The sequence below is a fragment of the Lycium barbarum genome, chromosome 10, assembly GCF_019175385.1.
Source record: "Lycium barbarum isolate Lr01 chromosome 10, ASM1917538v2, whole genome shotgun sequence".
Lineage (NCBI taxonomy): Eukaryota > Viridiplantae > Streptophyta > Magnoliopsida > Solanales > Solanaceae > Lycium > Lycium barbarum.
In genome coordinates, this window is record NC_083346.1 from 110,373,143 (window position 1) to 110,389,075 (window position 15,933).

The 15,933-nt window shown below is 33.5% G+C and overlaps 2 protein-coding genes across 2 annotated transcripts; one reads left to right on the forward strand and one right to left on the reverse strand.

The window, feature by feature from the left end:
* Positions 1-8,997: 8,997 nt before the first annotated feature.
* On the reverse strand, positions 8,998-9,438 carry LOC132613311 (uncharacterized). The gene has a single exon (XM_060327332.1). It carries the CDS (start codon positions 9,436-9,438, stop codon positions 8,998-9,000), a length of 441 nt encoding a protein of 146 aa, XP_060183315.1.
* Positions 9,439-12,524: 3,086 nt separating this feature from the next.
* LOC132613312 (protein MAIN-LIKE 2-like) lies at positions 12,525-13,288 on the forward strand. Its single transcript, XM_060327333.1, has 2 exons — positions 12,525-12,862; positions 12,946-13,288. Exons 1-2 carry the CDS (start codon positions 12,525-12,527, stop codon positions 13,286-13,288), a joined length of 681 nt encoding a protein of 226 aa, XP_060183316.1.
* Positions 13,289-15,933: the final 2,645 nt, after the last annotated feature.

Genomic DNA, 15,933 nt, shown 5'->3' on the forward strand with positions numbered 1-15,933 from the left:
TAATGTTCCGATAATATAATCATGTGATTAGTAAATTAGAACTCACCATGTAGCATTTTTTTTTATTTTTTTTTGCTGAAACTTAGTGGGATATTTGAAGAATCTGATCCCAAGAAGTTGTCGAGCCAACATATTAAAGGGATTTGGAAAAACGTCATAGATTATGGAAAATCGTCAAAAATATCCTTTAATAATTATCTTTCGTTACTAGTTTGGCTTAACTATGGCCCGACAATTATTTAATTGGGCTAAAAATATCCTTATTTCACATGAAGCTTAATCGAACATAATAGAAGACTAATACACACATACTCGGACCTATACAGACACATTGAGGGCATATTTGGTTCAGTTTAGTTCCTAACTGCAAGTAAGTCATATTTTGTGAAGTTGCATTTATGAAGCTACTTAGTTAAATTGTACTCTCTACGTCTCTCAATTTATGTGATGTAGTTTGACTCGGCACGAAGTTTAAGAAATAAAGAAAGACTTTTGAATCTTGTCGTCTAAAACAAATCAAAAATATTTGTGTGGTTATAAATCATCTCGTTAAGCGTAAAATAGAGTTTAAAGTTAAATTATTGTCAAATAAGAAAACGTGTCATTCTTTTCGGGACTGACTAAAACGGAATGTATGTCTTATAAATTAGGATAGAGGGAGTAGTAATTTTCTCTCCAATTTAAGGCCTCACACAGGTCACATTTTCAGCTATTTTAAATCAACTTAACACATCATTTTGTACTATTTATATTAGAAGTTCTACGTAAAAATGCAACCATAATATCTTTAATGAAGAAAATTCATTATATTGCTCCAAATCATAAAGTATCTTTACATTTTTCATTAAACCACCAAATGCTATTAGATCTCATTAACATACAAAATTTGGAGATATAGGTGGCAGAGCAAGGTTATGATTGTCCCAATATAATTCTAAAAGTGGGTTCGAGGAAGGTATGATGCACGCGGATCTTATTCCCATTTTATTTCATGTTTGATTATTTTCATTTTCCATGAATGACATTTACTGTTAGAATAAATTAAGTATAACTGTCTGAGCGAAAGAACGAGCATAAATGATATCACCATTCACTCGGACCCCAAAAAACTCTTTTATAATATTTCAAAAATATAATCATGTAATTAGGAGTCGTTTAGCCATGAGAATTGTTCACTTTTTCAATTCGCAAAGTAATTTTTCATTTAATTTTAAAATCAGTGTTGGTTATAAAATTTTCAAATCCAATGTGAAGTTAGATTCCAAATTTGAAAAGTGCTCCAAACCTGTTTCTCAACTCCATCTTCATAAATTTTAAATAATTATTTTCTCCCCTTTGAAAAAAGTATAACCAAACACAACTTCAAAAGAGTTCTTTTTTTAACGAATTAACTCTAAAAATAAAAGAACTTTATATTCATTATTTCAATTTAATGAATTAATTATTCATCAAAAGAAGTATATGCATTTAATAATTTAGAGATTATTAATCACGATATTAATATTTGCATTTAATAATTTAGAGATTATTAATCACGATATTAATATTTGCATTTAATAATTTAGAGATTATTAATCACGATATTAATATTTGTATTATAATGCTCACATAACTTCATTCGCAAACGACACAACCCCTTAGTTATTTTCAACATCATGTGGTTAAGAAGATGTTCTTATCGAAAGTCATTTAATAATTAGGATGTTGATAATCAAGACAACCATGTGGAATAGAAGTTGACAAACCTAGATGTTAAGTTCAAGTCAGTGTCATCTTAGATATATTTTGTTGTCAAAATCTTGAACATCTAGTTTATACTTATCATAAAAAAGTTTCTTACTCTTCAAGATTTGATTAGACAAGGAACTGTATAGGCGTTTTTTAAACAATTTGTAACTTTCTCAGTATATCTTAGTAAAATATTTTGGCGGATCTAAATCCTTTTAAAATGCTACAAGCTCAAGATTGATTTAAAAAAAAAAAAAAAACTTTCAAGCAAGTATCGTTGTAATTTACAAGCAGAAAACCCACAAGTGGTAAAGGAGGGAGTAGATCCTATTTAAAAGACGGACAAACAGGATAAAGGAGATTTTGCAAAGTAGGAAGAATTTAGGATTATTTTTTTATGAATATTCCCGGTATAAAATATTAAAGTATTTTATTCCACGTTTGATTATTTTTATTTTTGATGAATTGCATTCCCTGTGTGAATGTTTAGGTAAGATAGGCGGAAGACGATGAAAGTTGAGCATAGATAATGCTATTTATTTGATACACACGGAGTGTTGAAGAGTGAAAAAGTTCACATCGGTGATTAATGAGATGCGTGATCTTTTTACATGGACTTGGACAATCCCCCTCATGAGCTAGCTTTTGGGTTGAGTTAGGCCCAAGTTCCGTTGTTTTACATGGATACTAAATTGCCCACGCTTCAAATGTCCAGCCCTGAACATGAAGTGGATGTATGAGTGAAAAAGTCCACATCGATGGTTAATGAAATGTGTGATCTATTTACATGGACTTGGACAATCCTCCTGAGCTAGCTTTTGTGGTAGGATTAGGTCCAAGATCCATTTCTTTACACGAAAGCTTGCATCGAGTGATTTCACCTCCCAAAAAAAAAAAAAACTCTATTTATGATATTCCGAAAAACATAAACATATGATTGATAAATTAAGACCCATTATGATGAGGTCTTTACTTAATGGGATATTTGGAGAATTCCCTTTCTTCACCTCTTTCTGCAATGTAAGAGAAGATTCTTGAACTAACCTATCAAAGGGCCGGAAAAAAGATAATAGGCTATTACTTTAGGTTTGCTTCGCAACTTCAAGGTCTTGCCATTTCTTTCAATAATCTAGTCATTTTGCGCGGATTGTCCTTCATTTGGGGTTCTCTTTAAGTTTTGTGTTTCGCCTAATACCCCGAGATTGTGGGCTCAAATCCTAGCTCAGTAAAAAAAAAATCGCAAGACATAATTATGCAAACTCTGCCTTGCGATTTTTTTTTAAATGTTTGACTGAGCGGGGGTTGGAACTTGAAACTAAGAGATTTTTAGCGAAGGTCAAAAGTTAAAGACCACCCCAGCGAAGGACAATCCTGCAAATTGGCCTAATCCAGCTACATCAGGCCTGTGCTGAGCCCGGACCCAAACTCAATATATAAAAATCATAATATTTTAATCAAAAAATATTATTTGTATCATATTTTCTTTCTGTATAGTTAATATAATTCAGTGGCACATTAAACATCTAATGTTGGTAAATTTTCATAATTATTAAATATTTTTTTATTTATGAGGAAAAAGATTTGCAGGAGAATTAGCAAATACCAAAGGGACAGAAGTGACTCGACATTATGTAAAGTAAATTATAGTATAAAATAGTTACAATTATCATAAATTGCAAAATATTGGCATTTTTATGAATTTGTGAGCATATCATTTCCTTATTAATTAAAAAAAATAGATCATTTTGTAATCTATTAAGTTTTAATTCCACTTATGATATTTTATGTGGCAAGAGTTCATGCTAGTTAAATGTGGCGATTTAAGCTTTGTTTTAGACGAAATTAAGAAAAAATGAACCTCAAAAATCAATTTAGCTTTTTATATATAGTTTATACTTAAAAATATTCTCAGTTAAAATTACAATGTACAATATTTTTTTGTATAGCTTTTAAGTATTTACATTTTAATTTTAAAATATTAAGTTGATCTTATGTAATATAGCTTCAAAGTTTAATCAAATTGACTTTGAAAAATGAAAAGTGGCACATAAATAAAAATGGAGGGGAGTAATTAGTAAGATCTAATAAATGTCCTATTGGAAACAAAAATGTGGCTCTAAAGTTGCCTAAATTTTAACAAAATGTATAATGACAAATAATGTAAATAGTAATCTAATACTCCATCCAATTCATATTATATGGTGTTTTTAGCTTGGGCACTCCCTTAAGACCGTCTCAAATTATTTGTACTTTTTTTTTTTGTTTTACACGTCCCTTAAGAAATATTAATTATGAAAAGTATTTGACTACTTTACCCTTATATGTGTCTAAGTTGTAATATCTCTCCATTAAATGTTTACTTTATTCATGTGTCCAACTCATTAATGACAAAATTCTACTAAGGGTAAAATCGAAAGAATATAATTAATTATGCTTGAACTTCTAAAACGATAAATAATTTGAGACAACTAATTTTAATAACCACAATAAATAATTTGAGACGGAATATACGCCAATTATAGAGGTCCACACAGAAATGGACTTTGAAAAAAAAAATGAGAGCCAAAATAAAATTAGGCAAACAAAAATGCAGCAACGTGTAGCATCAGGGCATCAGGAAATTATAGGCAAGGAAAAGTCAGCCGCATGTAGCATCAGGATAGTATTTCAATACTATGTGAGGAGAGAAAAGACATCTTTTAACTTCTGAACTTGGCACGAAAACTCAGTTTGGAAACTAAACTTAACTTCTATTTATTTACTCCCTTTAACAACTTACGTTTTAATTATTTTCCCCCTCTAGTGGCCCAGACCAGTTGAGGGTTGGATAGTGTTAGGCACGCGCGAGCTAATTGGTCCACGTCATTATTTAAATCCCCAACTTATTTTTACCCGTCCCCACATAAAAAAACCCGACCCAGCCCCAATTAACCCGACCCATCCCAAACAAAAAACCCAACGACGGTTCCCAATCGACATTTTTCCCCTTTCCACTACACAACCAAACCTCCACACTACACAAACCGATCATTGCAAAGTTAAAAACCCAAAATATACGTAAATCTTGTCGTTTCTGAGTGATATTGAAGATTAGTTAGCCCCAAAGGTACACAATTCTTGTTGTTCTCGTTAGGGTTTGTCTAGATTTCGATTTTACTGTTTTTCAATTGCAAAAAAATTATCTTTAACTTCGTTTTTTTTTTTTTTTTTGGGTGTAAATGGTAACTGAATCTTGTAATTTTTCATTTGTTTTTAATTTTAGGTATTGTGAAGAAAATGGACGATGTGTTTGTGACTTTGAGGTTTAACCACAGAGGTAATTTAGAAAAAAACCCTCGTATTAAGTATGTTGGAGGTAGTGTGACAGATTATTTTGATGTTGATCTTGATAAATTCTCTTATTTTAAGCTTGTTTACTATGTTAAAGAAATCGGTTATAATGTTTCATCTTGTTGTGTATATATTAGACCACCTAAATGTCGATTTGTAGTAGAAGTTAAAAGTGATAGGGACATTATTGGTATTGCACCTCAATTAAAAATGGAGATATTGTTGTAATTTTTGTGACTCATCTTGTTGAGGAACCTATTGTGGTCCCCCCTGCTCTTCCACCTATTACCCCTATGGGTGGGAAATCTTTTACTGCTTTTGATAACCCCACATGTGAAGATATAAATGAAAAGGTTGGGGCAGGTGAGGGTAGTCAAACATTTAGGGGGTAGTGAAGGCTTAGGGTTTGAAAAGGTTGCTGGTCTTGATGAACCCTTGGGTGGGACTTCAGCAGCTGATGATGATAATGATTCTGACTTAGAAAGTGAGAGTGAATCTGAGGAGTCTGACAATGTAGTGGTGGAGGAAGGTGAACAAGAAGAATTTGATAGTGATGTCCATGAGGAGGATAGGAATATAAAGAAAGATAGGGTGGCTCTAAAATCAAAAAGGAAGAAAGAAAAGGCTAAGAGATCTGAAGGGATAGATTTAGGGCCAATGGGTGTAAATATGGGACATGATGAATATTTATCTAGGAGTAAGAGTACATTTGAAGGAAAATTGGGTGGGGATGAGTCATTTTATGACTCAGATGAACCTGTTAGCTTTGAAATAGAGACTGATGATGAAGCTGATGACGAAGATGTGGTTGAAAAGCCTACCTAAAAGTTAAGAAGACCAAAAAGAATTAGAAATAGGGTTATTTTTTATCCTAAGTGTAAAGAAATAGTTTGGGAGACTGGTCTTGCATTTGAAAGTGCTAAACAGTTTAGGAAAGCACTTACTAGGTATTCAGTTCAAGAACATGTAGAGTTGGATAAATATGTCAATGAACCAACTAGGGTGAGGGTAAAGTGTACTGCTGGCTGTCCATGGTTATTGTTTGCCAGTTATGATTCTAGAACAAATGATTTTGTTGTGAAGAATTATAATCCTGTTCACAAGTGCAATGGCACAACAAAGAACAAGTTGGTAAATTCTTTGTATATTTCAGAAAGGTACAAGGACAGAATTATTCCTGAACCTGGCATTAGAATTTTTTAGCTTCAAAATTTGGTAAGAAAGGAATTGGTAGGACTATGGAAAGGAAAGCCAGAAGCATTATTTTTCAGCAAATCATGGGTGACAATGTAGAGGAGTTCAAAAGAATTTTGGATTATAGGGATGAGCTTTTAAGGACTAATCCAGGTAGCACATGTATGGTTAGGCTGAGTGAAGAAACTTTTGAAGGTGGAATCAAAAGGTTTCAGTCCTTTTATATATGTTTTGATGCCATGAAAAAGGCATTCAAGGCTGGTTGTAGGAGAGCAATTGGGTTGGATGGGTGTTTTTTAAAAGGTGTTAGTAAAGGGAAATTGCTTGTGGCTGTTTGTAAGGATGGGAACAACCAGATGCTACCACTGGCTTGGGCAGTGGTTGAAGTTGAGAATACTTTTACTTGGAGATGGTTTGTCAACATTCTAAGGCATGATCTTGAGCTTGGAGATGGGACTGGTTTGATAACTCTTTCAGATATGCAAAAGGTAATATATTCTTGGTTATTGATTTCTTAATTTTTTTCGTTCTCTTTAACTTATGCTGCTCTACTGTCACCTAATATTTTTTTACATGTTATTGTAGGGTCTGAATATAGCCATTAAGGATTTGTTGCCAAATGCAGAACAAAGAATGTGTGCAAGACATGTGCTTGCCAATTTTTCCAAAAAATGAAAAGGTATAGAGATTAGAAACTGCTTCTGGAGATGTGCTAAGTCCACATATGAGCAGGAGTTGCAAAAAAAATTGGATCATATAGAGAAGTTAAGTGATGGAATAAATGGAGATTTGTTATATTACAACATAGATAGGTGGTGCAGGGTCTACTTTAAATACCTCAGTTGTTGTGATAGTGTTGACAATAACATGGCCGAGAGTTTTAATTCCTGGATTTTGGGGCCAAGGCACAAGACCATTATCACAATGCTTGAGGAAATTAGAGTCAAAATGATGAGAAGGGTAGGACAACTAAGAGAGTTTTCTGAGACTTGGATAACAAACATCAGCCCAATGGCTTTGAAGGTATTGCAAGAGAACGCATCAAATGTGACTTAGGCTTTTGACACCTTAAATGTGACTTAGGCTTCTGATGCAAGTGCATCAGTTACTGGAAGAGGGGCACCCTTTAAGAGGCCAAGAGTTGTGGGAATGGGAGTGCTTCAGACCCAAAGTGGTTTCAAAATTGTCAATGTAAGTTTGCAACCTCATTAACCATTTACTGCAAACAATCTAGCCTAATGGAGATCTATTTTGTTAATGCAGCCTGGAATGGAAAATCAGTCTTCAACCATGCCTATGAATTCAGCAATAGTCACTGGTAGTCTTGGACATCACAAACCAAGACCAGGAGGACTAAAATGGAAAAGTAGTCCAGCTATAACACAACAAGGTCTTCAACAAATGAGTGGACAAAAGAGAATGAGAACAAGGGCCAAAGCTGCTGAGTTGAACTCTTTAAGTCAAACAAGTTCATCAACTGCCCAGAAATGAAATGGAAAAATGAAGTTGAATTAGTTTAGTCCTGTATGTGTATGTCTTTGGTACTGACTGTTATGCAGCAGTGACTACAGATTTTAATGTTGTTTTTGTGAAATAATTATGGTAGATGATGTACATTTGTCAATTATGTTTTTGTGAAACATATTAAGCAGCTGTGACTGCAATTTTGCCCTGTATTGACATTCTATTCTTGCAATATTAAGCAGTTGTGACTGCAATTTTGCTGTATATTTCCTGGTTTTGTGACAGTTCAGTCTTGCAATGTTGTGTATGACATTAAATGCATAGAGAAGCTGCCTAGCTGTGACTGCAATGTTATGTATAACACTAAATGCAGTAAACAGATTTGAGCAGTGTTTACACATTTGAGCAGTGTACAGATTTGAGCAGTCAAACACATTGAATGGATGCAAGTAAATGCATTATACAGATTTGAGCAGTCAAATACATTGAATCTGAGTTAGTAAATGATGGTAGTTGGTACTTGGGAGTGATGGTCAAAACCAATGAATCTGAGACATCATTAACTACTTGATCACACTAACACTATAACTCAACTCAATTATAAATAGGCATTCTTTCCATCTCACTTTCACTCAACTCAAATAACTCTTAACAAATATAGTGATATTAAAGAGGCAGCCTTCATCTAAGATGGATGACATGGAAATGGCCGCATGTTTTGACAAAGAATTGACGAAATCGTACGACGAAAAAGACGATTTCGTAAGTGTTTCGTATTATATATTTTCAATTGTTCTTTTACCTCTTTTGGTAATAACATGTTTTTTTTTGCAGATCCTTCCAACTGACATACTGGAATTTCTTCCAAACACCGACAAGGATGTTGTTATTCATTACGAAGATCATGAGTATAATATGAAATACAAGGTTGGCATATACACGCGCCTCACTCAACGCTGGAAAGCCTTCGTTGATGCTGCCGGATTAGGGATAGGAGATGTGTTGTGTTTTAAGGCATGTTTAGATGAAAACCGCATAGTGTTTTTTGTTCATGTAAAGGAGGATCCGGAGATCGTAATGATAGATTAGGTCTCCAGATTCTCTGATTAAAGTAATTTATAAAATTTCTCGACTTTTGCTATCATTTTCAAGGTAATATTTTCCATAACAACAAAATTCTTCAACAAGAGCATAAAGTTCTTCCATGACATTTACATTACAACAAGAGCATAAAGTTCTTACATTACCTACTACGCGATTACAACATACAACAACATAAATTCAGTTGATTAAGGAAGTGGCCAAAAAGCCAATAAATATTCCCCACGAAATCAAAAGCAACATCCTTGTATTTGCAAGTTTCTCCTCCAAGTTTAGAACTTTTTTCAAGTCAAATTGCTGTTTACTCTTCAAGCCAATTAATTCCTCCTTCATTTTGTTCACTTCAATTAGATGTCTAGCCTCAATGGCAATTAATTCTTCTTGCAATTTGTCCCTTTCGATCTTGACCGCATCTAACGACGACGTCAAATTTTGAACATTATTCCACTGAATCTCAAGGAACAATTCATCTTCCCATTCCCAAAATCCACAAGAATTGCCCTTAGGCCTCGGACATTTGTAGAATTTCCGTCCGGGATTACTAGGAGTCGATGAAGTGAGGTGTTTTGCAATGGTGCCACAATTACATTTTACGTGAGATGAACAGCTACCTTGAAACATTTATGAACCCACAAAATTTTCGAATTACAACAGAGAGTGATTATGGACAGAAATTTGGAGGAGAAATTTCGTGGAGGAAGAATACATATATGAAGGAGCAATGGTGTGAGCAAGAGGAATTTCATGAATGGAGGAAAAAAAATGGGGCTGATTGAAGGTGTGATGAAGATGAAGTTGAAGAACAACTTAGGGTTCTAAAGGGTGGTGGGTCGTGTTGGGATTAGAAAGGGGGAACGGTATTATAACCGTTACCACCGTCGATTTTATTAAAAAAAAAAAAAACGTTAACAAAAATTAATTAACGTGCGGGTCAGGCACTGTCAAACATGCGCCCAGGTCTGGGCCACTAAAGGGGGAAAATAATTAAAACATAAGTTGTTAAGGGGGGTAAATAAATAGAAGTTAAGTTTAGTTTCCAAACTGAGTTTTCGTGTCAAATTCAGGGGTTAGAAGATGTCTTTTCTCCTGTGAGGATGACAAACTTTTGAGATCCTTGTTTATATATAGTACTAAATACCTAGATTTATTTATACCAATATGTTTTATACCGAATTCAATATGAGATTCTAACATAGGAATGAATAAATAAATAATTCTTGGATAAAATGCCTCAAAATCAAAATATTCTTGATTAGTGATTACCTCTTTCTTGTTTCTTATTTACTTTTATATAATAAGGGTAACATTATGCTTGATTAGTGATTACCTCTTTCTTTTTTCTTATTTACTTTTAAAATATAAGGGTAAACAATGTAAAAAATATTTTATCGAGCATAAAACCAAATACATGTTTTTATTATGCATCATATATTCTATTTTCAATCCAATGAACCAAACATTCGTCAAAAAATATATGGACTTTATAATCCAGAGATTAGTAATTCAATATTTGCAATCCCTACGTTATAATCGTACATAATTTTATCTACAAAGCAAACGACCCCTTAGTCATTTTCATTGTCATGTCGTTAGGAAAATGTGTGCTTATAGAAATCCATTTAATAATTAGGATGTTGACAGATTAGACAACAATGTGGTATAGAAGTTGAGAAACCTAGATGTTAAGTTCAAGTTAGTGTATAGTCCTATATAAAAATATCTGTTAGGGGTCGTTTGGTGCATGGTATAGGCTGGAATATTCCAGCACTAATTTTTTGTACCGTATCTGATAGGAGGTATAAATTTGTCCTGGGATATACTTTCTACCAAACACGGTACAAAATGAAGCATAATCCTAAAGGTGGGATATCTCACCTTATCCCACTTATCCCGGGATTATTTTATACCATCTTTTAAATGATATAAAATAATCTCAAAAGATAGAATAAATTAGTCCCAAAATTATAATCTCGAAATAATTTTAGCTACCTACCAAACGACCGCTTACTGTATAGTCCTATATAAAAATATCTCGTTTGCGGTCAAAATCTTGAACATTCCATTTGCATTTATCATAAAATACAAAAGAGAAAAAATTTCCAACTCTTCAGGATTTGATTAGCCAAGGTAAGCCAAGGTACAGTATAGGCACTTCCTACACATTTTTATATTTATCAGTTTAAGTTGATATTTTTCGTTCCACGCATAACGAAATGTTAATAAAATTAACGTTTTCGTCAACTTTAAAAAAAAAAATAACACCTTTTCGCTAGACCTACAGCGAAAAACAAATTAATTATTTTTTTTTTATTATTTTTTTTGCATTTCGCCAGCTTTCTAGCGAAACATGGGTTCAATTATTTTATTTTATTTTGCTTTTCGCTGGGCATGTAGAGAAATATAACTTCTTCTTCTTTTTTAACATTTCTCTTAGTTAAAATTTTCAATTCAACCCTAAACTCCACCGACACACTTCAACTCTTTCTCTTTCTCCTAACCTTCTACCGCGCCTCTCTTCCTCCATCCTCCATTCTTCCTCTTCTTCCTTTATCCATTCTTTCTCATCCTCTACGAATCCAACACAAGAATTTCTCAACTTTTGCTTCATAATCTCCTTCAAACGATTTTGAGGTAATTTATCAATTTTATAACTTTTGACATATATTATTTTATTTAGTCATTTTAGATTAGTTCATATTTAATTTTTTGATTTATTTATATCTTGTTCTTTGTTAGAATGTAGAATGATAGAGATTAATTATATCTTGTACTTTGTTAGAATGTAAATGTAGTAGAGTAGAATAAAGAAAAAATATTTGCTCATTTTATATTAGAAATCAAAAGTGCAGTAGATTATAATAAAGAAAACAAAAGTGATAAGTTTAATTAATCAATAGTTGCAAATTCCAATTGTTAATTCAATTAAAAAAAAGGCTTTAAAAAATATTAGTTAGAGTTCGTTGGTCAACGAATTGCAACTAAAACACTAAAAAAGATTAATTACATTTCGTTGACCACATATCGAACTGCAATTTATATTTTAAAATATTTTAAAAATATATACATATTTTCTGGTTAGATGTTTTGATACAACACCTTTTCTTTTTCTTAGAGAAGAGCAAAAGATGGTGTAATACGAAATTGAAAAGGCCTCATATTTATTATACTTGATGAAATAATTCAAACTATGTACACTACGAAATTTTCAAGGGTACGGATTGATCCAAAGCAGTGACTCTCCTAGTTTTATTTCTCTCCAGAGAACTCTTTTTAGCTTTTTAATTTTTTTATTGTAAATACTTAAAAATCAATTTTGCAGGCAAACAAAATCTTGTTGATTGTTTTGTTTAAAAATCTTGTTGCCTATTATTTAATGCAATGTAAATGCATTTTGGGTTTGATGAAATATAATGTCATTTGCTGGTTTGATGGCATTTTGTGGTTTGTGTAATGCGATGAATTTTCTTTTGTTTATGACAGTATGAGTATTGTAAAGGACCGTCTAAAAATTTCATTTCTTCTTCAATATGTATTCTGTACAATGTAGCATAAAATGTCAAAATTCCCTAACTAACTTAGAATTCTATCTACAAAGAATTTACCAAACATGTTCACCAGGTTGTAGATTTGGGTATTACAAATTCTGTTACTATATATATGTTATGACTCTCCTAAAAAAAATTAACTAAGTGCACAATGTTATAGGTATGGATCACCCCACAGTGACTGTACATCCCGGTCCAGAAAATTATGATGTGTTAATACTCCAGCAACAGCATCGATCCCAGGTTGTGTGGGATGGGAACTTGACTGGACAGGACGCGTGTTTAACTATACGCCGTGCGAATTATGAGTTTTGGAATCACGTGAGGCAACACCCTTTACATAATGGCATCCTTAATTACTTTGAGAGATGTGGATTTAGGGGAGTTTTAGAGGTACGCGATATGCAATATGATGAAGGAATCATCACTGCACTTATTGAGAGATGGCATCAAGAGACGCATACATTTCATATGCGCACTGACAAATGTACCATCACATTGTAGGATGTCGAGGTCTTATATGGCATTCCCGTAGATGGCGACCCATTGGTGCAGACTGGTGTTAGAAAATATATAAATCAAGGTGGCAGCAGTTGATGTACGAGCTTACTGGTTGGTCGCCCGAAGAAGAATCAATTAAAAGTAGTAGCTTGTTGAAAATAAAAGCATTATCTAAGCATGTGGAAACCTTGAATGATAATGATGAACACACCGACGAGATTGTGGTGCAACAGAGGGTCAGGTTGTACCTGCTTTGGCTGTTTGGTGGCACGATATTCCCTGATAATACTGGTGCATTGCCTAGTTTAGACTTTTTGGATGACATAAGCGACCTTGATGCAATGGGCGGGAAAGCTTGGGGAGCAGCAGCATTATCATCATTGTACAATTCTCTATGTCGTGCTTCGATGTGTAATAGCGTGTAATAGCCGTGATGTTTGTGGATTTATTGCAGGTACGTGAATTTCAATATTATGTTGCTCTATTTTCATTATCCGTCTTATTTAATTGGAAAAATATTTATATATTTAAATTTATTTATACAGGTTTGGGCTTGGGAGCGACTTATCCCGATGCAGCCGTCATTACGTCCTCTAAGAGTAAATGAGCGAGATACGGTATTTGCCCAGAAGTGGACTCGTCGTGGAGATCGCGAAAGCGGGGCACGAATTGTGCTAGTATTTTGTAGGGATGTGTTAGACAACCTAACCAATGATCAGGTATTTTTCTTTTTAAAATCTTTTGAAGCTGTAATTTTATAAGAAATGTGCAAAATATAATAACAATAGAAATTTGCAAGAAAATATTAACAATCGGTTTCAAAAAATAAATGTATATTTACGACCCTTATGTTTTAATTAAATTGATTTAAGACTCATAAATAATAGCGGAAAATGTAAATGATGAATTTGCCCAAGTAATTTTTTATTGCATGTATAATATACTTGCTATGTTGTCCATGCATGCAGGCTTATCATTTATCATCATATAAATATATTTGTAAATAACATCATTAGTTTTGTGAAAATGCATAATGGATGTTTGTTGTAATGTGAAAATGCATAATTTGTATTTTAAATTCACTATTAATTTACTGTATAATATTTTTGCTATCATAATTTGTGTGGGAGTCTTATATAGAGGCCACCAATAATAGACTTTCGGAGTGGTGCCGACGTGATCAAGACATTTGGAGGGAGCAGGTGCCACTCATTTGCGGGATCTACCGAGAGTGGCACATGGTGGGTTGGGTCCTCAGACAATTTGGTATGGAGTAGCCTGTTCCGGGAACCTTCCCCCAACATGAACCATTTCATTTTGAACTGGACAAGCGGTTTAAGATAAGACCGGATATGTTGGATAATTTTGGGAGAACTGGATATATTCTAGGGCACATCGTCGGCAAATAATAGTTGAAGCTAATCGTACTACTATAGCGCCCTGACCGAATTCCGAATATTTTAAATGGTACCAGAAGCACTCCCGCACTTTCATAGAAAATCCAGAATGTACTGTGGATACCAACACCTCGCAGGGAGGCACGAAGCACTGGTACGTAACTTTTGGAATTGTGTCTTTTGAGATAAATATGTTACTAGTATCTCATATGAATATTATTGTTATACAGATATTGTTAAACGGATCAAAAATCACAATATGTTAGTAGTACTATGCTAGTTTTTATTTATTTATTTAATAAAAAGCAAATGAATAAAATTACTAGTATTCGGTGTTTCTTTTATATTTCAGAGAAGCAATAAGATTGCAAGGTTCCAATTATGACAGGATTTATACAAATATGACCGGCTAGGAATAAGGTTAACATGGCAAAGTTGTACAGACTATTTTTGAATTAACAGTACATATTCAGGAAAGACTACATTTCTACTAACTGTGCATACATATCTTATTCTCTAGATTCGAGGAATGTTCTTTCAATTTCTTTCATCACAAATTAATCAATTAACTACCATCTAAATATAGTAGTTAAACTGAGCCTTAAAACTTTAGTTTGTTAAATTTAACTAGGAAAAATTAGGAGAAAACTTTAGCCCTCCATCATGCCCTTGAAGACCTTAATTTTGGAGGGACCGAGGAAAAATGTTGGCAAGTGTTGGAAAATCAAAAACTACACCGTGATAACTACTATATTTATATGGTAGTTAATTGATTAATTTGTTGTGAAAGAAATTGAAAGAACATTCCTCGAATCTAGAGAATAAGATATACATGTACAGTTAGTAGAAAAGTAGCCTTTCCTGCATGTGTACTATTAATTCAAAAATAGTCTGTACAACATTGTCATGTTAAACTTATTCCTAGTTGGTCGTGTTTGTATAAATCCTGTCATAATTGGAACCTTGCAATCTTATTGCTTCTCTGAAATATTAAAGAAACACCTAGTAATAATTAAATTCATTTACTTTTTATTAATTTTTTAAAAAAAACTTGCATAGTACTACTAGCATATTGTAATTTTTGATCCGTTTAACAGTATATGTATAACAATAATATTTATATGAGATACTAGTAACATATTTATCTCAAAAGACACGATTCCAAAAGTTACGTACCAGTGCTTCGTGCCTCCCTGCGGGGTGTTGGTATCCACAGTACGTTCTGGATTTTCTATGAAAGTGCGGGAGTGCCTCTGGTACCATTTAAAATATTCGGAATTCGGTCCAGGCGCTACAGTAGTATGATTAGCTTCAATTATTATTTGCCGACGATGTGCCCAAAAATATTAAGTTCTCCCAAAATTATCCAACATCTCTGGTCTTATCTTAAACTGCTTGTCCAGTTCAAAATGAAATGGTTCATGTTCGGGGAATGGTCCCGGAATAGGCTGCTCCATACCAAATTATCTGAGGACCCGACCCGCCATGTGCCACTCTCGGTAGATCCCGCAAATGAGTGGCACCTGCGCCCTCCAAATGTCTTAACCACGTCGGCACCACTCCGGAAGTCCATTATTGATGGCCTCTATATAAGGCTCCCACACAAACTATGATAGCAAAAACATTATACAATAAATTAATAGCGAATTTAAAATACAAATTATGCATTTTCA